The following is a 23,196-nucleotide window of genomic DNA, read 5'->3' as shown; positions in this document are numbered from 1 at the left end:
TACTAGAGCAGGTTCTGATTGGTATGGTGTCCCAGCCTCCTGATTTTCCAACTTCCGCTGCCCAGTCCTGAGACAGGATTGTGTGGAACCAAGATAGAACATTATGGCCTCAAAATTTTAACATCAAGTCTAAAAAAAACCTACCCAAAACCATCCCTACAATAAAGCATGGTGCTGGCAGCATCATGCTGTGGGGGTGTTTTTCAGTGGCTGGGACAGGGAGACCGGTCAGGGTTGTGGGAAATCAGAAGGGAGCAAAGTACAGGGATAATCTTTATGAAAACCTGATCCACAGCACTCTGGACCTCAGATTGGGCTGCAGGTTCACCTTCCAACAAGTCAATGATGCTAAGCACACAGCCAAGACAACACAAGAGTGGCTTAGGGACATGTTTGTGAATGTCGTTAAGTGGGCCAGCCACAGCCCTGACACAAACCCAACTAAACATTTCTGGAGAGGCCTGAAAATGTCTTCCACCGACGGTCACCATCCAACCTGACAGAGCTTGAAAGGATCTGCAGAAATGGCAGAAATACTCAAATCCAGGTGTGTAAACCTTGTGGCATTACAGACTGGAGACTGTAATCATTACAAAAAGGTCTTCAACTAAGTCCTGAGTAAAGGGTCTGAATGCTTATGTCAATATTTCAGTTTTTCATTTTCAAGAAAATAGAAAAGATGTCTAACAATGTTTCGCTTTGTCATTATGAGGTATTGAGTGCATACATCCATTCCATACAAGAGGTAAGATATATCACATAATATTGCAGTTTATACCATTTTATCTGGAACGTTCAGGATGTGGAAAAAAGAAAACTCATCTGATACACTTAGAGCACTGACCTAGAGCTTGTGCTTTTCTGGCTACACATCGGTAGCCTCCATCAAATGCACCTTTTAAAACTGGGTCAGACATTATAGTAATACATATATCTCTTTATTTGACACTGTTTACAGTAGAGAAGGATCACTGGATCCTGTTTGGATTTCGTACATAACAGTGGAGTCATGTTTAGAAGTTATCCCCCTCTATTGACGTTCCAGTACTCTTCCTATACGTAGTAGATTCAATATGACCGATATGACCAAATGGTGTTGATCGATGTATTAAAGTAAATGACAACCGACAAGGTTTATGGTTAAGATATTGATCAAAAAGTGATATGGCCGCCACAACAGACCCCCTTATAAAGCAGTATCCTTTTGTGTTGTATTTTAGCATGAGTGAGGGCAAAATAACAGCCTGAAACATGTCACTTTCTTAAGTCTTGTTTGTAATTTGGATTTTAATATGCACCAATAAACTCTAAGAAGTTTAAATAAATATTGTATGTGCTGGACAACTCAATTTTTTATTTAGTAGTCATGGTCAGCCATGAAATACATTTGCAAAATACAGCATTACATGCAGCCATCCAGATAAATGACTATCCATGTAGTAAGTAGAATGGACAGACAGCCCCCTCCCCTCTCAGGATGCCCTTATGACCTATTAGGTTTTACACACACAGGAGTTCTCCTGATTGGACAATTCCTTTAACATGTCAGAGGTACACAAGTTCATATATTCTGGAATGGCACTGTATTCAGTTTTGTAATACTGAGTACTCCTGAAGTGGCTACAAAGCGCATTTATCTCTGAAGGATCCAATATGTCCAGGTAGTAGAAAAATAGCCCATTGATTACAACAGGCATTATCTAATGTGTAGTCCATAATAAGAAAAGATAATCGTATGTGGAAGCACCACACGTTAAGGTATTCCTTAACCCCTAAATGACCAAGCCCATTTTCACCTCAAGGACCAGGCCAATTTTATTTTTGCGTTTTTGTTTTTTCCTCCTCGCCTTCTAAAATCCATAACTCCTTTATATTTCCATATACAGACCCATATAAGAGCTTGTTTTTTGCGTGACCAATTGTACTTTGTAATGAAACCTCTCATTTTACCATAAAATGTATGGCAAACCCAAAAAAAAAATTTTAGGGAGGAAATTTAAATGAAAACCAAAATTTTGCACATTTTGGAGGGTTTTGTTTTCACACTGTACACTTTACGGAAAAAATGATAGGTGTTCTTTATTCTGTGGGTCAATATGATTAAAATGATACCCATGGATAGATACTTTTATATTTTTTGTACCGCTTAAAAAAAATCTAAAACTTTTTGTACAAAATCAGTAATCTAAAATCGCCTTATTTTGACCACCTATAACTTTTTCATTTTTCCGTATATAGGGTGGTATGAGGGCTCATTTTTTGCGCCGTCATCTGTACTTTTTTTAGATGCCACATTTGCATATATAAAACTTTTAGATATTTTTTTATAAAAAAATTTTTTGAATAAAATGTTACAAAAAAGCAGCATTTGTGGACTTTTAAATTTTTTTACGTTTACGTCATTCACCGTACGGGATCATTAACATTATATTTTGATAGTTCGGACATTTACGCATGCGGTGATACCAAATATGTTTATTTAAAAAAATTACGCTTTTTGGGGGTAAAATGGGAAAAACGGACAATTTTCATTTTTATTGGGGGAGGGGATTTTTCACTTTTTTTTTTTTTTTACATTTTTCAACTTTTTTTTACACTTTTTATTTCCCCCTAGGGGACTATTTATAGCAATCGTTTGATTGCTAATACTGTGCAGTGCTATGCATAGGACACAGCACTGCTCAGTATTATCGGTGATCTTCTGCTCTGGTCTGCTCGATCGCAGACCAGAGCAAAAGACCCCGGGAGATAGGCGGAGCTACGTAAGGGGACCTCCGGCTGTCATGCTGGATGATCAGATCCCCGCGGCACTGCCGCAGGCGATCCGATCATCCAATCAAAGTGCCGCAATGCCGCAGATGCCGTGATCTGTATTGATCACGGCATCGGAGGGGTTAATGGCGGACATCCGCGCGATCGCGGATGTCGGCCATTACCGGCGGGTCCCTGGCTGCTGCTAGCAGCCGGAACCTGCCATGTATGACGCGAGCACCATTCCTATGCTCGCGGTCATACACAGGACGTAAATCTATGTCCTGGTGCGGGAAGTCCCGCCAAACCAGGACGTACATTTACGTCCGTGGTCGTTAAATGGGCACGGTCACCAACTTTATTTTTTGATATGTTGTAGTACTTATGTACTACAACATATATCTAATATACTTTTATTATTTTTTTTTTCATTAAAAAGGTTTAATTTACATTTAAAAACCGGCCACTGAAAAAGGACTGATTTTGGAGTGGCAATCAGTCCTTTTTCAGTTAGGCTGCACTCGCTCCCTGCCTGTCAATCAGACAGGCGGGAGCGAGCGCATTGGCTCCCCGGCCACTGGCTGGGAGGCCACTCCTTCCGCACATCGCCGCCGCCGCCTCATTGCCGCCGCTGTCCCTGCACGCCCACTGCCGGACTGTGCAGTAACTTCAAGTGTATTGAGGGAACGGGGTATGCGGGGCAGGGTTGGAGGAGGGGACAGGCTAGTGCCGTAGCGGGGGGGGGGGGGGGAAACGGGCTAGCAAAAAAATAAAAAATAGGATGGTGGGAGCTACCATTTAAGGGGTTAAGATATCAGTAGTTTATTGTAAAAAAACAGACATGTTTCAGGTCCAGATTGGTTTCTTCATCAGGTCCTCGTATAAAACTAAGAGCATTCAGCAGTACTTTGTGATACTTTGCTGCCTCTGCAGTGATGCTGTAATGGAAATAAATACTTGCTGCTATTTTTCTCTGCAGATTTTGACTAATAGATGATGGAAGGCTTATCCAAGCAGGCAACTCCTTTGAGTATATGTCAGACTCTGATGCCTGATGTTAAATCAGACTTAACAATTATATATACTTTACTGACATTTCTCCTTTAATGAATATGTCTCTGACCTCAACCTATTGCCCTAGTTGTATATCAAGCAGAAATACATCTGTCTCCGACAAAAACAAAGTAGCTTTAAATGTAAATCAAATTGGAGACACATGGGCTTGTGGTTATTGCCCACATGTACCTAGAATATGTTGTTCTTGGAAAATTGGAAGTAGAAAAAAAAAAGTCAATTTTTCTTCATATTGATAAGGCGATATAGGGTTCCTCAATCTAACGACTGATGGGGAGGTTGGCCTTCAAAAAGTTTAACCCTTCCTCCAAGACAGCAACAGGAATGAAGCAAATCTTAAGGATCAGCAGTCTCCCGGGCTCCACGTTGGTCACGTTCCTGTCTGCAGAATGTTGCGCTCCACAAATAAAGGATTCTTATTAGGTTAACGTATCTGTAAGGTTCTGGTGTGAGGCTCGGAAAGATTAGACAGACCACAGAAAGGCAAGTGGAGATTTGTAATGACAGGATTCCCTGTGCCAGTAATTCATTCTGCTCATGCTTAAAATATGTACGGGTGGCTTTATCACATTCTCATCAGCACATTATATTAAACCTGAGCTGAAGCACAAGCAAACACCCCACTCTGCGCCCGGCGAGGGAAAGGTCATTGTATTCCTCATAATTCATTCTCTACTCTGGTGACATTTACTGTATTCCCAGCAAATTAATCCCATCCCGGAGAAAATGCTAAGCTTCCATATTCATGTCTGGTGGAAGGCAGTGCAATACAGAAGATATATATATATATATATATATATATATATATACACATACATACACACACACACAGATATAAAGAATATATTTATAGCACAATATTTGCAAAAACCATATAACGCTACCTAATGGTTTAGCTCCAGTTTCTACTGCTATTATATTAAATACAATACACTTACAAGTCAATAAGTAAGGCTATGTTCACACCTACATCAGAGGATCAGTTTGGGCCCCCATAGCAGAATCTGGTCAAATGGCAAGCAGTATTTTTGTGCTTTTTTCATTCTTTCATATTTTCCAGTACACCTGATGGAAACCTGGTGCAGGCATCGCTATTCCAGGACACTATGGGGAAGATTTATCAAAACCTGTCCAGAGCAAAAGTTGCCTAGTTGCCGATAGCAATATATCAGATTACCTCTTTCATTTTTAACCCTGAAAAATTAAAGAAGCAATCTGATTGGTTGCTATAGGCAACTTTTCCTCTGGACAGGATTTGATAAATCTCCCCTATAAGTTACTCTCTAATATGCTTGGGCGTAATCATAGTTTAAAAAAAACCATCAGGGGTAACTAGTCCTAGGGGTGGGTCCTGGCTAGGGAGAGATGCATCACTTAAAGCATACCCGTCATATCCAACAAAAAAACTTTTTTTTATATATATCACTCAGTACTAATCCTGACCATGTACATCAGTATGCTTTCTGCTCACATCTCCCCTAGCATTAGCAAAACTACAACTCCCAGCTTGTCCTCACTGACAGTAGCGGGACACAAGCTGACAGTGGGAGGATTTATCCTCCAGCTATGAGCCATGCGCTCACAGCTGTCAATCAAGGAAGTGTGTCCATGACGTAGGTGATGACTCATGGACACAGCAAGACTAGTATGTGTCAAAGCAGGCAGGGGGGACTGGTTTTTTCATATGAAATACTGAAAATTTTCTAATGAAAGCAATTGCTAAACCTATAGGTTTTGCATGCTTTACAACCTATCAAAAGTTTTTGTATCTGACAGTGCCCATTTAAGCTGAATGGGTGGGGAGCAGCCGTCAGACCCACCTCTAGTACTAGTTACTTGGGTCCTTGCGGTATTTTAAATGACACATTACTGGAATTATGATTACTCTGAAACACTTGAGAAAATCTGAGTGTCTCGGAATAGAGAGGCCTCTACCAGTTTTGTGTGGCCCATGGTTTGGGCAAAATAAAACTGTCCAGTATTGTTTTCTGGCCCTGAAGGAAATCTGCAACATAGGCCCTGAACGGCACCTCCGGCGCACATGTGAACCTAGCCTTAGGCTATTGATACATTACGTCTTTGATGGATGTACGTTTCCTGCATGTTGTGGGAGCACAATGTGCCCATAAACTGTCATAAGCCAAACATATGCCAAAGAAATAAAATACATATGAGCATTATATATTGTCATTCTTTTTAAGGGGATTCTGACAAAAACATAAGCAACAGATGGAAAGCCACAGAATGGAGACCACTGATCTAGAATGTACATTTGTTTCCAAATTTAGTGCTGAACGTAACCCCTTTAAAGCAATGAGAATCAAGTCTTTGAGGACGTTCACAAGGCCGATCTTACTATCATAGAAATCCACTGTACAACTCCAAGGCAACTTACAACTCCCTGTAATCCTGCTGCAGATTTTCCCTCCGTAACCATAAACTTGCAACTTAAAACCATGTAATGAAGTGAAATGTTTTTGTTTTTTTATACAGAGTAAAAAAAATATCACATTGAAAATAAAGGGAGGCAGTTTTCAGGTGGAATAGCCAAAATCCATGCAAAAATCCCCAATGTGAACATGCCCTTAAAAACAGTGTTCCTATTAAAGGTACAAATGTTACAAATCACTGAACAACAGCATAAGAACAAAGCATAACAAAACAAACAAAAAAAAAAAACAACACTACTTATCTTGAAGAAACACGTAACATTAGAATGACTCTAGGGTATTCGCACCATAAACATACGCAAGGCTTTAGCACTTAGTAATGCAGTGTCTTGTAAGCTATAGAAACCCATGAGCCCTATTTATACTGTCAAATAACATACACATGATGTATTAGATATGATCTGCCAGAAGTAAATCTATGCAGTCATGTGAGCCATTTGTGCCTAGCTTGAAAACAATCCTAGTTTAAAGGAGCCGAACACATATATTACAGCATGTAATGCTATATAATGCACTTGAGCAGCTCCAACCAATTAGCTGTGACGGCTCCTATATAAAGCAGTGCACTATGCATCAAAGTTTACATTATATAAAGGGGCTGGACCTATACAGATATATGTATTATTCTGCGACAATGGAAGGCACTGGTTAGTTAGCGAGTGGGTTACAATGCTCTTTCCAGAACCTCAGCTTACTTCGAAGAATAATGGCTCTCACTTTAGTCCAGCGAAAGTCTTATTCCCCCTTCACTATACTTACTCATAAGATCTGTGCTAAGATCAGTCAGATGTCGTAAAGGGATTTTCTAGATTTATGTAAATAAATCCTAAAGCAGATTATCCAACATAGAAACAAAAGATATATGCTGTAAATAACAATATACGTCAGTACGAGACATGAGCAATTGGATTGGTTCAGATTTAGTTTTGCTCAGAATTTCCCCAAAAATTTAAATTAACCCAAATTTGTTTGAGGCAAATCAAGTACACGAGTGGGGTCTCCTGTCAAAAACACTTTATGCCTTGCTGCTCAGTTCACTTTCATGTGGAGGTAAGGGACAATTCTCTATGCTCTGCTACTCTACTCACTCACATTTAGGCCCAGGTGCTTATAGCTTATGAAACACTAAAAGTACTGTACTATAGGGACATCCATTACATGGCAGGAGTCCCTGTTCCTGAACATTTAGCAGCAATGCATAAATTGTAATGCCTCACTGCTCAGTTAATATGCATCATCGCTTACACTCACTATATTATTTTAAAAGGAATCATTCAGCTGTATTTGCTGCTAAGAGCTGGAGACACCGCGGGCAGGGGCGTAGCTATAGAGGTAGCAGTCGCACCAGGGCCCTGGTGCCTAAGGGGGCCCCAAAGCACATATGACCCACTAGAGACCAGTAATATAATTGGCATATGGGGCCCTGTTGCAGATTTTGCTTTGGAGCCCAGAAGCTACAAGCTACACCTCTGACCGTGGGATAGCTGTTAGGGTATAAAGGCATACTGTACCTTTCTTAGAGCTGATGGTAGTTGCCAAACTTACAAAATCGCCTTTTTCTTTCTCAGGTAAGTGTCAAGAAGGAGGAACCGAGCTACTCAAGTGGCACAGCTTGCATTGCCTCCTCCCTTGCTCTTATCTCCTAGACCCACCTTGACTGATGAACAGAGCTTGGCTTACAATAAAGGAAGGTCTGCAAGGAGATGTGTCAGGCTATGGCACTTGAGCAACTTAGCCCCACTTCCTTGTCATTTTGCAGAGAAATAAAAAGAATATTTATAAGTGTGGCAACCACCATCAACTCCAGGAAAGGTACAATTTACTTTGGAACCCCAACAGATATCCAATATTGTCTCTCAGCAGCAAATAAGAGTCAACAGATTCGCTTTAATTTAGTGTACTGGAGCAGGGACTCCTGTCTTTTGACAAGAGTCACTTCTCCTATAAGAAGCTAAAAGTGGCCTCCAAATCAAATCAGACAGTCGACTCAAGTAAGTCCTTCAGGAAATTTGCTCTTATCTAGTCAGAACTTAGGGGTACTCCCTGCTCTCTGCTGACACCTCTGTTTGTCTCAGGAATTATCCAGAGTAGGAGCAAATCCCCATAACAAACCTATCCTGCTCTGGACAGTTCTTGACATGGTCAGAGGTGTCAGCAGTGAGCACTGTGGTCAGACTGAAAATAAATTCAAAAAGAAAATTACTTTCTCTGTAGTTTACAGCAGGTGATAAGAACTGGAAGGATTGAGATTTGTTTTAGTAGAAGTAATTTACAAATCTGTATAACTTTCTGGTACCAGTTGATTTAAAATAAATTGTTTTCCACCAGAGTACCCCTTTAAGGGTACATTCAGACGAGCGGATACACAGCGTATTTTACGCTGCAGATCCACCGCCGAAGGACCGCTACAGGGTGCCTTTAGATGTGCCTGCTCGGAGTGGCACTACACCGCTACGAGCAGACACACTGCTCCGATGTGTGAGTCGCCGCACATGCGCAGTGTACTCGAACACATCGCTGCCGCTCCCCCTGCTTCCTGAGCTAGGCCGTGAGTAGCGTGCGAGAGGCGACTCGCACATCGCAGTGTGTCTGCTTGTAGCGGCGTATTGCTCCTGCAGATTTTGTTGTCCGTTGACTTCAATGGGCAGCAAAATCTTCTGAAGCAGAAAATGCTCACGTGTGAACATACCCTTAATCCCATGATGTTCCAACGCCAGGGCTTTCTTGGACCACTCTGGTATGTGTTGACATTACAGCACCAATGATGTTCCCTGATGTCACTCCCCGATTGTAGCCAACCAATGTCTGCAGCGGTCATGTGCAGTGCAATGTAAGCACAGACTGGCAAGGCATTGGTGTAGATTTGGGAAAGTCATAGGTGAGCATGAAATTACATCTTAATCTAGCCCGCGGTATTTAGCTTAAGAGGCATAGGGCAATACACTGCACATTTGCACCAGGTAAAAGTAAGCCAATCAGCATGGCTCATGGAGTAGATCAGAGCTTTTTCTGATATTGAGATTTCTGAAGCAGCACTAGGTCATGAGGTGGTTTACAGACACTGGATCTTTTCATTCACTGACAACAAACAGAGATCTTAAAGGAGTAGTCCAGTGGTGACTCAGTGATGAACAACTTATCCCCTATCCTAAGGATAGGGGATAAGTTTGAGATCGCGGGGGGTCCGACCGCTGGGGCCCCCTGCGATCTCCTGTACGGAGCCCCGACAGCCCGCTGGAAGGGGGCGTGTTGACCTCCGCACGAAGCGGCGGCCGACATGCCCCCTCAATACAACTCTATGGCAGAGCCGAAGCGCTGCCTTCGGCAATCTCCGGCTCTGCCATTGAGATGTATTGAGGGGGCGTGTCGGCCGCCGCTTCGTGCGGGGGTCGACACCCCCTATCTGGCCGGAGAGCCTGGCCCCCGTACAGAGAGATCGCAGGGGGCCCCAGCGGTCGGACCCCCCGCGATCTCAAACTTATCCCCTATCCTTAGGATAGGGGATACGTTTTTCACTACTGGACTACCCCTTTAAAGTAAATGAAACAAAGTTCTAGATGGTTGTGCAATTAATTCACATTATTTATGTAGTTTACCTAGGTTTATTTTAAGGTGTGCAATACTTTTAGAATACCTGACCTATCTGTTCTAAAAGCCAATTTGCATACTTAGTAGACACAGTAATGTACAATTTTACAGCTGGCGGCTACTTACCGACATAGCTCCATGGTCATTGCTGTTATTCTGAAGGGAAAGCAGCAGAGCAATGAAAACACAAAAAAAGGAAGAAATGTAAATAGCAAAGAAATGTTAGAAGCGGAAAGCAGAAATAGAAAAGCAACGAAGCAGGTTATTCCTTAATATTATTCTACACAAGAGCCGACTTGGAGTTTACAGATCATGCAGACCTGAGGTCATCAGTGTAGAAGGGCAGAGTTTGTCATTTGGCTTCAGATAAGCTTAGTGTGTTATGGCAGCTCACGTTATCAGGATGCACAAAAGAGCCTCTTCAAAGTTACTTGTATCAAAGGAGAAGTCGTATGCAGGACAAATTATCCCCTATCCCCTGATCTCCAGTGTGGTACCCCGGAACACGCCCCCATTCATCTCTATGGGAGAGCCAGAGATACACGAGTATAGCGCTCGTGTATCTCCGGCTCTCCCATAGAGATAAATGGAGGGCGCATCAAGCGCACCCCTCCCGTGCAAGGAGAGCCAGGCTATACAGAAGATCTGCAGGAGACTTTTCCTCATATTATTATCAGTTATTATAATTAGTAGGTTTTATAGTGCAAAATGTACATTTAAAGCAGGGTAAAACATTAGTAGTAGTTAGTTAGTAACTACATCTGGCAAAATCTGAAAAGAGATGACTATCTATTCTTTCTGATTTTGTAGTGAAATTATAAAACTCTTCCAAATAGTAGTCTCTGTACATAGATCCAAATATATTCAGAATCAATAAGGTTAAACAGTTCATAAATTGAGGAGTGCAAAATAAGGCGATTCGTTCACCCCCTTCATCCCCTTTCACACTATGTGAGACTTAAAAGGTATGTATTTTTTTTTCTCCAACAGAAACAAAAAATATACTTTACATTGCAAAAGGTGTTGAGGACTGGGGGTTTAGTGTCTGCATATATACGGCCTTCATGGTGATCAATTGTTTTATGTCTTTATAAGAGAAAAATCAATCTATTCCCATTTTAGAATTGAGAGAATAATCAGATCTAGGAGCTTACTGCAAGCGGATTGTTACGGTGTTAAATGCAGAAACAGTATGCAGTAACCTACTTAGCTCCCCCTAGTGGAAGCTGCAGGCAGTAATAATTTGCCATGTCAGTGATTCCCAACCAGGGTGCCTCCAACTATTGCACAACTCCAACTCCAAGCATGCTGGGACAGCCAAAGGCTGTCCGGGCATGCTGGGAGTTGTAGTTGTGCAACAGCTAAGGGCACACTAGTTGTAAAACACTGCTCCAAGACTATAAAGGGGATTTAGAGCTCTGTATCAGAAAAACTGAGCCACACACTTTAGTAATAATAAGTAAATAAATATATAAATTAATTAATCAAGCAATCACCAATAGAATTTGTACATATATAAGTCACCATAATAATATATTAAAATAATGATATTTATTTATATAGTGCCCACAATTTCTGCAGTACTTTACAATTTTGAGGGTACAAATAAAGACACTTTAAGGGTTAAAAGATTGCATAGACTTAAAGGAGTCATCTAATTATTATAAAACAGATGGCCTATCCTCAGGATAGGCCACAAACATCAAATTGGCGGGGTCCCACTCCCGACACCACGGCAATCAGCTGTTTAAAGGGGACGCTTATGCCAGCAATGGAGTCTCTTCAATGTTTACCAGCTCTCATACCTGCACTACCTAACACCACCAAGTAGTGGCAGTGCAACTAACTGCAGCATTACCCAGGGCTCAAGACCTAAAGGAACGCATGGGAATGGAGTTCCTGCACTTTTTAAAACAGGAGGAATACTGTTCCAATTAGCAGCAGACCTGCAGAACCAGCCCTTAATTGGAAATCGTGAGTGTGTTTCCATACTTTTTTCCCAGGACTTGACCGCTGGCATTACCCATTTACCTGAATGGGACAAAGCTGCAGTACCTTGTATTGCCACCATGAAGTAAGGCACTTAGAAAAACTGACTAGTGGGAGTTCTGGGAGGTGGACCTGCCCTGTCAATCTAATATTGATGGCCTATCCTGAAGGTAGGCCATCAATTTAATAAGGCTAGATAAGTCCTTTTCAGGGTAATTACCATTTCACTAAAGTTTTGACATGTCAGAAGTTTCGATAGGTGGTGGTCTTGTTGCTAAGACCTCCACTGATCGCTATATGAAAGAGTAAAAGCACTCAGCTTAGCTCCGAGTCTCTTCATTACTGATCGACTCTCCTTGGAGACCTTAACTTGTACTGTACAGATATATTGTATAATACAATATTGTAAAAAACACTGTGGTGTTACACCCTGTGCATTATCACATTACAGCCATCCTTTCATTATATCGCATTAAGCCATCCTTTCATTCCAAAAAGGGGTCTGGTTAGTTAGAGGAGCTTTTGATCTCCATTGTCTAGTAGGTGGGTTCCAGTACTCCACGTACAGGGAGACACATATCTAGAACAATGCGGACCAATGCAAAAGATGGGAGATGCACAGTGTTCAAACCCTTACAAGGGTTGGTGGTTGCCCGACCTCAGGCTTGACCAAGGCAAACGTACCAAATAGAAGAAATGGAAGACGGCACTCCAGTATTGGTGTCCAAATTCAAGAAAAGTGGCTTATTGATCCCAATACATACAAAATGATGCTAGCATCATTTTGTATGTTTTGGGATCAATAAACCACCTTTCTTGAATTTGGACACCAATATTGAAGTGCCGTCTTCCATTTCTTCTATTTAGAACAATGTGAACAATATTCCAAGGGCAACATAATTACCACAATTCTAAATGTTATTTTTGTACATTGCTGAACTAGAGGAAATTTGCATTTTGTTGACAGGTTAATCTCCATATTTCATGGATAAAAGACAATGAAGGTTAAAGGGTTACTCCGCTACCCAGCATCCGGAACATTGAGTTCCGAACGCTGTGTGCAGGCTTCCGTGTTCATGCCCGCCCCCTCGTGACCTCACGCCCCGTCCCCTCAATGCAAGTCTATGGGAGGGGGCATCACGCCCCCTCCCATAGACTTGCACTAAGGGGGCGGGACGTGATATCACATGACGGGGCGTGACATCATGAGGGGGCGGGCGTGAACACGGAAGCCCGCACACAGCGTTAGGTACTCAATGTTGCGGACGCTGGGGAAGGGAGTAACCCTTTAAAGAGTGTCTTGAGTGGGATCTATGGCAGCGTAGAAGGAAACATGGCCTACCTTCCAATTGTTACAGTCCTCTTCACTGGACTCTTATTACACTAACAAACTTCTTTTATTTTACTTGTTTTTAGAGATCTCGCCCAATGTGTAGAATGATTGGGAAAGGTGCATTGCTATTTATGAGGGTGCAGCCAATGAATTCACTAGGGACTTGTGATGTCACCGCCCATAATAACGGTGCATGTAGTACATACGTGATCAAAGTGAGAAACTCCTTCTGTAAGCGGCCATGTTTTTGGATTCAGGTGCTTGTAAAGATTAATTATAGATATAGGCATTAGTGTACATATTTGTGCCTGCTGGTATACAGGACCTGGAGAGATTACTGAACATTAAACTAATGAGCTGTAAGCTGTAGCTCAATGCGCCAAATACGTTTCCTACCCCAGCATATTCCGTCACTCCGATGATTACAGCTAGGCAGAGAGGATCAGTGTTAATTATACCGAATTATGGAGTCTCAAAGATGATTGAGGCACTTGACAGAGAAGACTAAGAACCACAGAGAGTGGCAAAACACCAATAACATTCACAATGACATATATATGCTATATATCTTCTTTCTATACATCTTTTTTGGATATGCTTTTGGACCCTGTGACCCCATAGACCTGCTTACACCTACTACTGTATATCTGGATGTGCTGCCTCCTGCTTGAATTTACCTACCTGATATAGATATATAGATAAATAATAGATAGATAATAGATAGATAGATGATAGATAAATAGATAGATATTAGAGAGAGCGATGGGAGGAAGAAAAAAAAAAGATATATGAAAGAAAGAAATAAGATAAATAGATAGATATGTGAGCGAAGATTGATATGAGAGACAGATAGATCGGTGAGAGATAGAGATGACAGAAACAGAGAGAAAGAAATAGATAACTAAGAAAGAGAGAGATTAGATAGACAGAAGGGTATTAACAGCTAGATCAGGACAGTACACACGAAGTGGGGGCAGGGCTTAGAATGTGCAATGTGCAGGAGAGAGGAGGAAAGAGTAGTGACCTTTGGCTGTGTGCCTGCAATTTGTGAGACTTTCTGCCGGCTTAAGATGACCTGAAAGGTAAAGCAAGGCTTCCCTTTCAGGGTAATTAACAGTACTCATACTGCTGTATGTTCACATTACTGCAGTGTAATCTCCCCCTCCCTTTAGCTTCTCAGCAGCAGCAGTTTAGTGCTAAGTGTAACCCCTTCATTGCTTTTCCCCCTTGCTGCTCACATAACATTTTGCAAACCCAGTGCATCAATAACTCCCTTCTCGCTCCACGTCATCCATAGTAGTTTACAGTAAAAATCAACCCACAGCACAGTGCCAGTCTGATTAATGAATCTTCCTCAGCATTATGTCATGACACAGCCGAGAAGAGTATGTGCTGTTATTAGTCAGTGAAGTAAGGGAAAGGAAGCCCATGTATGTGTACTACTGACAAACAGCTCAGCTCTGGTCCCACCCCCTGAAATGTAGAAAGTTAGAAATAGCTGTGCACCTCAGGGGATCAATGAGAACATTATAATTACTTTGCTAAGACTATTAAGGGTTATACTAACAAAAATTTGCATAGTAGGATCAGTAAGATAAAATTCATCCTATCTGGTCCAGAACATCTGTCAATACAAATGGCCTGATTTTCTTTGCAGTTATCCAACTTGGTCATGAGTCTTAATGTTCACATGTATCTTAGCAATGATGTCAGACATTGACTGATGGATGAATTAATAAGAGGGCGACACAGAATGTAAATAGCCATGATGGATAAGTGACCAGAGGTAAAGATCTGCAGGCTCAGCTCAGGAGTTGTCTCATGATTTCTGCCCTGGGCTCATTGATAATCCGAATCTCCCACTGAGGACCCTCTAGCCTATACAATGTCTATAGATTAGGCACCTTAGCCATGTTCACCAACATAAAAAAAAAAAGAAAAAGTGTGAAAATGATTTTTTGGGACTTAATGCACTGGATGATCAGATGCACCGGTATTTAGATGGAATGCAAATAATAGACAAACATGAACAGTAATATGAAATGACATTAAAAATTTTTTATATTATATTCAGGGTTAGAACCAGAAAAAATATGCTACCTAAAAGCCAAGTCTACGAAGGGAATGTGAACTTTTTGGTGGGTCTTATGACAGCAGCACCATGAGCCATGAATTTACAAGGTCTTGCCCCTACTAACAGGTTAGGAGTACTGTACTTTACAAAACCTACTGTAAATTTTGTTTGCTACTTTGTATCAGAATGTTTTCCTATCTCTGTGCCCATGACAGTCCTCTGCTAACTGCGGGCACTTGCTCTGATCTAATAGCGCTGCCACCCACAGTCCCCAATAAACTTCCATTCAGGCTTCCAACTAGTGACACGTTCTAGATATGTTTGTGGAGTTCATAGCTATGTTCTGGCTGAATGCGCCCACTCGCATATGCTACTATGGAAAGCTGCCATTGGCACTGGCACAGCATAAAGAAACTGTGCTGCACTTTATTGGGCCTTACTCTAGAGGTCCCATGGGAGCGGGTCCTGAGCGCCAAGCACGATCATAAACATTTCATGGATGATTCTGATAATTGTGATAAGAACATGTAAATAATGTAGAGTTCAGGTCTGACATATGTATTTAATACCCATCCTACAGGATATAGGATCAATTTGTGATCACTGAGGGTCTGCTGGCATGACCACACAACAATAGCGGTCCAGAGTCCTCCTGATAAATGGAGCGGTAATGCACCCATGTGACCTCCAGTCTGACTGTCTATGGGACTGATGCTATACTATGTTATCAGTCCCACTGATTGTGAATATAGCTGTAGTCACACAGGTACACTACCGCTACATTCACCAGATGTACTCAAGACCTTTGTTCTCTTGATCCCATCACTGTGGATAAGTCAATATCAGATACTTTCTGATTTAAAAAAATAAATAAAAATTAATAATAATAATAACATAAAATATATATATCAATATAGACTTTATAAGCAAATTACACAGTAGTTTTTGTCCAGATGAAGGAGATGATCTGAGGAGGACAGTAGTGGGATCGCTCAAATTCACAGCTATTACCCTGCAAATCTGTCAGCAGAAGACTGCTGCTATAGGACAACTGGTGTCTGCTGAGAGGCTCATGTTGAAAGCAATTACCATATTTTTCGCCGTATAAGACGCACTTTTTCTACCCCAAAACTGGGGGGGGGGGAAAGTTGGTGCGTCTTATACTGTGAATACACACCCATCAACCGCCGGGACCCGCGGCTAACACAGGACATCACCGATCGTGGTGATGCCCTGTATTAACCCTTCAGACACGGCGATCAAAGCTGACCACTGCGCCTGAAGCAAAAGTCGCACTAAACCGGCTGCACCGGGAGGAACCTTACCTGCCTCCTCGGTGTCTGCTCCGTGCCGGGATCCCCTGCATGGCCAGCGCTCTCCTTTGTCATCATCACGTCGTCGCGCACGCCGCCCCACGTCATCCAGTAGGAGCGGCGTGCGTAGCGATGTGATGACGGCGACGGAGAGCAAGGATACCGGGCAGCAGAGGCGTTCCGGAGCGATGGGGACACCCCGGGGACGCGGCGACAGCAATGGAGGGTGACATCCAGGTCAGCGGTGACGGGTTCAGAGCAGCGGGGACATGTGAGTATTGCAACCTATACCAGTGGTCTTCAACCTGCGGACCTCCAGATGTTGCAAAACTACAACTCCTGGCATGCCCGGACAGCCAACGGCTGTCCGGGCATGCTGGGAGTTGTAGTTTTGCAACATCTGGAGGTCCGCTGGTTGAAGATCACTGTGACCTATACTTTACATTGTATTCTTGATTTTCCTCATTTAAAATTGGGTGTGTCTTATATGCCAGAGCGTCCTATAGGGCGAAAAATACGGTATATATTGCAAATATATGAGGCAATTTCTATATGATCAGACTAATAGGTACAGGTCCACTATAGCTTCATCAATGGTGAACCGACTCTTTATATGAACATTGCAGTGTTATTCCCATCCTAAAATAAAAAGGATTAAAAGCCACATTAAGCTTAAAAAACAAACATCTGATATGGGACCCTAACCAATATGGCGGCCTTGCTCATACAACCACCTGTTCCTGCAGTTTGAGTGCATGTCAGATCTGTGGTGTCCAACAGGAAGCCCTCCTGCTTTTGCAAAACTACAACTTCCAGCATGCCTAGAAAGCGGTTAGCTGTCTGGGCTTGCTGGGAGTTGTAGTTTTGCAACAGCTGGAGGGTCAAAGGTTGTACACCCTTGTCACCGATGACGGACAATATGAGGACAAATGATTATATATTTCAGCATAAAACAATACAGACCATAGAAAATAGAGATTTGATTCAGAATATTAGCATGATTAAGGTCAGGTTGACACCACATTAGGCTGTAGAAACAGTTGTATACGATGGGATACCAGCAGACATGCCCATTCAAAATAATAGTCCAACTGTAGTCTACTGGGGGAGCTCATATTACTGCTCATAAGATTTTAAGGTAGTAGGAAGCCTTTCTCAGTCACAACTAGTTTCCATCAAAACAGGCTCGCTGCTGTCTTACCTGAGAAAGGCTTACTGTGGACTTAAAATCTAATAAGCAATAATATGAGTTACCCCTCTTCACATGAATAGTCTTGTCCTGATCTAAGAGGAGCAAAGGGGGGAGCAGAGATCACAGTTAAAATCCAGACAGCTCAACAGAGGATCTGTGTTAGTAAGCTGCTTTATAATACTTTTTGACACCATACATACATTGTTTCTTTCTCTGGAAAACCCTTCTAACATTCAGTCAATTTCCCAAATACTTTATTTAGCAGGATTCGAAAGCATAGTCCAAAGAGTTTTTGGGTCCACCGAAATAAAAGAAGTGAAAAGGTGCGGTGTAGTATCGATCAGCATACCTTTCTGTCGATACACAATATACACAGGTGACATACAGCCCAATAGTGATGTGAACTCAGTCTAAATTTGGTTATAAGAGTGTATTACTTTACTAGGATGGGAACATTTTTGCTTCCCATAACTAACAAACTTTTCTTTATGTGAATGAGAATGCTCGAATGATGCCTGAAAGTGTATGCCAGGACCAGATCAGAATAACAATTTCAGAGAAGAACCTGCAGGAAGTTAAAAAATATTTGACTGACATACTTTAATTAAAGAGTCTCGCTTACCAATGCTGGATCCTCACCACCGAGACCACATGAAAACGATGCAGCAGTGGTCACTTGTCATCCAATGTGTCGTGTCCTCCAGTGCCCTCCACAGTGGATGGCATGAAGCTACGGCACCAGTGTTTACCCAGTGGTGAAGACCGAGCAAGAAGCAGGAAGAGTTTGTTATTCCTCTGTATTCTACTGGCTGGCTTCCATGAGATCATCCTTAGGCATGTACCGTATATACTCGAGTATAAGCCGACCCAAATATAAGCCGAGGCCCCTAATTTCACCCCAAAAACCCAGGAAAAGTTATTGGCTTGACTATAAGCCTAGGGTGGGAAATACATCATCCCCCCATGTCATCATCCCCCCCCTGTCATCATCTCCCTCGTCATCACCGCCTTCAGTGGTCTTCCATCTGCGGACCTCCAGATCTGGAGGTCCGCAGGTTGAAGACCACTGCGGCCTTCGTCATCATCCAGACCTCCCTTTAGTTTTCTACTCACCTTCCCTCGGTGGGAAGGAAGGGTGAGCTGGTCCGGGCCATCTATGCTGCAGGGACCGTCCAGTGGGGAGGGTTAGTCGTTCCGGGCTGTCCATCTTCACCTGTGCACGTCCCTGTGCGTCGTCGTCAAGGCAACGTCACTAGTCAGGGGCTGGCCCGGAGCGGAGAAGAGGGCCTCCCGGTGAAGATGGACAGCCCGGAACGACTAACCCTCCCCATCAGACAGTCCCTGCAGCATAGATGGCCCGGACCAGCTCACCCTGCCTTCCCATCGAGGGGAGGTGAGTAGAAAACTAAAAGGGGGTCTTAATGATGAAGAAAGCCGCAGTGGTCTTCAACCTGCGGACCTCCAGATGTTTCAAAACTACAACTCCCAGCATGCCCGGACAGCCGATGGCTGTCCGGGCATGCTGGGAGTTGTAGTTTTGCAACATCTGGAGGTCCGCAGGTTGAAGACCACTGAGAAGGGATTGACAGGCGGAGAGTTCACTTGAGTATAAGCCGAGGGGGGAGTTTTCAGCATGATAAATCGTGCTGAAAAACTCAGCTTATACCCGAGTATATATGGTAAATATAGGCACCACCGATGCTGTTTAGTCTGTGTTCAAAGCTTGATGCTAATTTGCTGTACTACAACTACTTACTGCATGTGTTTATGCTGCAAATGAGTGAAATTGCCAAAAAAATTATAATAATAATCATTATGCCATGAGGTAAAACATGGCAGAAATGCAATTGGCAATTAGTAGCAGTCCAGCTAATTATCCACAATGTCTGAACACAGCCTTACACACAAGGGTGGAGTCAGATTCAGCATCACCATTATGCAGTACAAAATCCCATTCCAAAAATAAGATGTACATAAGATGTAAAAATTACCCCAGTCACCTATCAGAAATTTCTATCAACTTACAGGCAAGTTAGTAAAAACTTGAAATGTGCTTCGTAAAAAATTTATCAGATCCATTAGGTACCCGCTGGCTCTTCCATCCGGCTCGGACATTGTCCAGTCGTAGTCCGCCAGCTGGACAAATTCATCAATTTTTTGGTTGAGTTTGGTGTAGATTTCCTCCTCGGCCGCATGTCTGGCATCCTGAACAGAACAACACACCAGTTAGAGTCTTGTCCATCACAATAAATCATGTCGGCTATTCTGCTATACTCTGGCGCTCCCCAAAGATGACGAATATAAATTTGCTTTTAAACTTAGATCTACAATCTTGTAAGTCCTTAGTGATGCCTCAAGGACCATTCATCAAAGTGTCACCATTTCAGCAGTTAACTTACTTAAAGCCGGGTCTCCTGTTCATCCTTTACTGGGGAGCAAAATGCCCAATCTAGCCAGCTAGGGTTATAGATCATTTATAAAAGCTTCTTGAAGCTTCTCTGTATGCAGGTAGAACAGAGTCACTGGCGGCTCTCAGCGCGCCGGCTTTCATCGGGAACAAGTTTACCTCTAGGTATATCCAAGTGGTGGAAGAAAAATCTCTCCTCTTGTTATGCCTGATGAAGCTTCACATGCACAGCGAAACGCGTTGCATTTAATAAATCCATTGATTTTATCTGGCTCCCTGATGGTTCCTCTCTGCGCCAGACTAACTACTGAACTCACGGTCATCCTGTTTTGATTCTCCTCTCAGTAGGGACGGGCTAGTAAATAATGCCCGGCAAGGAACGGACACCAGGAAGAATGTCTGGATAAACTAGATTCAGAATCCTGGCAGGGAGCATATGGTGGGATTCTGAATCTAGTTTATCCAGACATTCTTCCTGGTGTCCGTTCCTTGCCGGGTATTATTTACTAGCCCGTCCCTACTGAGAGGAGAGCGCCTCTGACTGCACGACTTTATCGGAAGATTTTTCTTCCACCACTTGGATCTATAAGATCGTCCTCCACCAGTTGGACACGGGATCAGTGCAGGCTGCACTCCTCCATATACCACTTACTGTGGGAACAAGCGAGCTGTGGTGTTGTGCTCATAGCGCAATACTTATAGGTGAGCACATTTAGACCTATTTCTCCCTCTTCTCCTTTAATAAGGTTAATTGCGCTTAGATGCGCATCGGTCTGTCTATTTTTGTGTTTTTCATATTACTACCTCTAGGTATAAACTCATATACAGCGATTTCTAAACTTACAATAGCCTCAGGATACAATATTTTCCACATATAATGGTCTTTTCTGGACCATTGTAACTTTAATGCATACTCAACATACAATGCTACGGACAGTCCAGATCTGCAAAATGTGTCAATGGCTGGAAGATCTGACCAATCAGAATGGGGATTTCACTGGTAAAACCCCTGTATTGCTGAAGTCCATGTGCTGACTGGCTGTCTGGTAGTGCCCCCTACAGTACAGGGAGGTATTACATGTTCTGTACTACTCTTTACCTGGGCCAGGGTTAGCTGCTCCTTTGAACACCAGGTGAGGACGGCTCCATGGTACTTTATTAGGACACTGTGTTTTCTGTACAGGACCCTGAAGAAGCTCCTGTCCTCTACATAGACAGTGATTTACAGCTCCCAGCAGATCTTTCTTATTTTTATATATAAGGATTTGCTTTATCTGTATTAGTTATCTACTTATTTTCTTTAATTTTTTATCAATGTAAAATGTGTTTGAAATCATTCACCTTAAAATACCACAACTCCCAGCATGTGTTGAGAGACTAATAATAGACAGAGTATACTGGGATTCCTAGATACAAATACTGATGGATACAATGCCCATTGGTCACATACTGTCAACCTCTGACTAACTCTGTGGTACCATTGGACACCCAAATTTCCTAATGTTTCCTGGTGTCAGTGTTGTACAATTACACAAGACCATGGCAGTCAATCATGGCTGCTGTAGTGATGTATCATCCAGAATGGACAATGACTGACTTCCGTGCTTATGCGGAGCTCAGCTAATTCAATTAATCTACAGGACATCTTAGTCACCAATCAGATTGCTTCTTTTATCTTTCAGAGGCCTTTTTAAAAATGATAATAGTAATCTGATTGGTTGCTATGGGCAACTGGTCAAATTTTCCTCTGCACAGGTTTTGTTTATATGGTAAACATGGTATTCAAACTTTATAACATTAAGACCTTCATGAAAGACATCTGAGAGTCTTTGTACCGTATATACTCGAGTATAAACAGAGTTTTTCAGCATGATTTTTCATGCTGAAAACGTCCCCCTCGGCTTATACTTGAGTGAACTCTCCGCCTGTCAATCCCTTCTCAGTGGTCTTCAACCTGCGGACTTCCAGATGTTGCAGAACTTCAACTCCCAGCATGCCCGGACAGCCATCGGCTGTCCGGGCATGCTGGGAGTTGTAGTTTTGAAACCTCTGGAGGTCCGCAGGTTGAAGACCACTGCGGCCTTAGTCATCATCCAGACCCCCCCCTTTAGTTTTCTACTCACCTCCCCTCGGTGGGAAGGAAGGATGAGCTGGTCCGGGCCACCTATGCTGCAGGGACCGTCCGGAGGGGAGGGATAGTCATTCCAGGCTGTCCATTTTCACCGGGGGGGCCCTCTTCTTCACGCTCCGGGCCTGCCCCGGACTAGTCACGTTGCCTTAACAACGACGCACAGGGACGCGCATTAACGTCCCTGTGCGTAGTCGTTAAGGCAACGTCACTAGTCCGGGGCAGGCCCGGAGCGTGAAGAAGAGGCCCCCCCCCCCCCCCGTGAAAATGGACAGCCTGGAATGACTATCCCTCCCCACCGGATGGTCCCTGCAGCATAGGTGGCCCGGACCAGCTCACCCTTCCTTCCCACCGAGGGGAGGGGAGTAGAAAACTAAAGGGGGGGGGGTCTAGATGATGACAAAGGCCGCAGTGGTCTTCAACCTGCGGACCTCCAGAGGTTTCAAAACTACAACTCACAGCATGCCCGGACAGCCGATGGCTGAAGGAATTGACAGGCGGTGATGACAGGGGTCTGGATAATGACAGGGGGTTATGATGACATGGGGGGGATGATGTATTTCTCACCCTAGGCTTACAGTCATGTCAATAACTTTTCCTGGGTTTTTGGGGTGAAATTAGGGGCCTTGGCTTATATTCGGTTCGGCTTATACTCGAGTATATACGGTAAGTTCTCCAGTCTCATCTGAAGACAAGCAAATCCTGGAATACAATTCAAATACTGTACTAAGAATGTAATTTATAAAGAAGAGCAATATGCATTTCTGTCTGTAGGGGCGCTGCAGGGAAAAGGTTTATTTAGTTTGGTAGTGGCTGGGCTCCATCTTGTTGGTATTACAGTATTTGATTGTTTGTGTCCTCTCAGATCGGTCTTCATTGACATTTACATATCTGATT

General features: G+C 42.9%; 1 protein-coding gene across 6 annotated transcripts in view; it reads right to left on the bottom strand.

The window, feature by feature from the left end:
* The window catches only part of EXOC6 (exocyst complex component 6), a 303,616-nt gene that overhangs the window by 117,229 nt on the left and 163,191 nt on the right, over positions 1-23,196 (bottom strand). For 4 of the 6 annotated variants that reach the window (XM_056529421.1, XM_056529417.1, XM_056529418.1 and 1 more), the window contains 2 exons: positions 19,790-19,969; positions 9,990-10,019 (listed from right to left, as the gene is read on the bottom strand). In XM_056529421.1, coding sequence (XP_056385396.1) covers positions 9,990-10,019; positions 19,790-19,969 — 210 coding nt within the window. The remainder of the gene's footprint in view (positions 1-9,989; positions 10,020-19,789; positions 19,970-23,196) is intronic. The other 2 variants (XM_056529419.1, XM_056529420.1) reach the window with 1 other exon arrangement.

This window comes from Hyla sarda, chromosome 7 (genome assembly GCF_029499605.1).
Source record: "Hyla sarda isolate aHylSar1 chromosome 7, aHylSar1.hap1, whole genome shotgun sequence".
Lineage (NCBI taxonomy): Eukaryota > Metazoa > Chordata > Amphibia > Anura > Hylidae > Hyla > Hyla sarda.
Note: the sequence above shows the minus strand (reverse complement) of the source record. Positions and strands in the feature narration are given on the sequence as shown.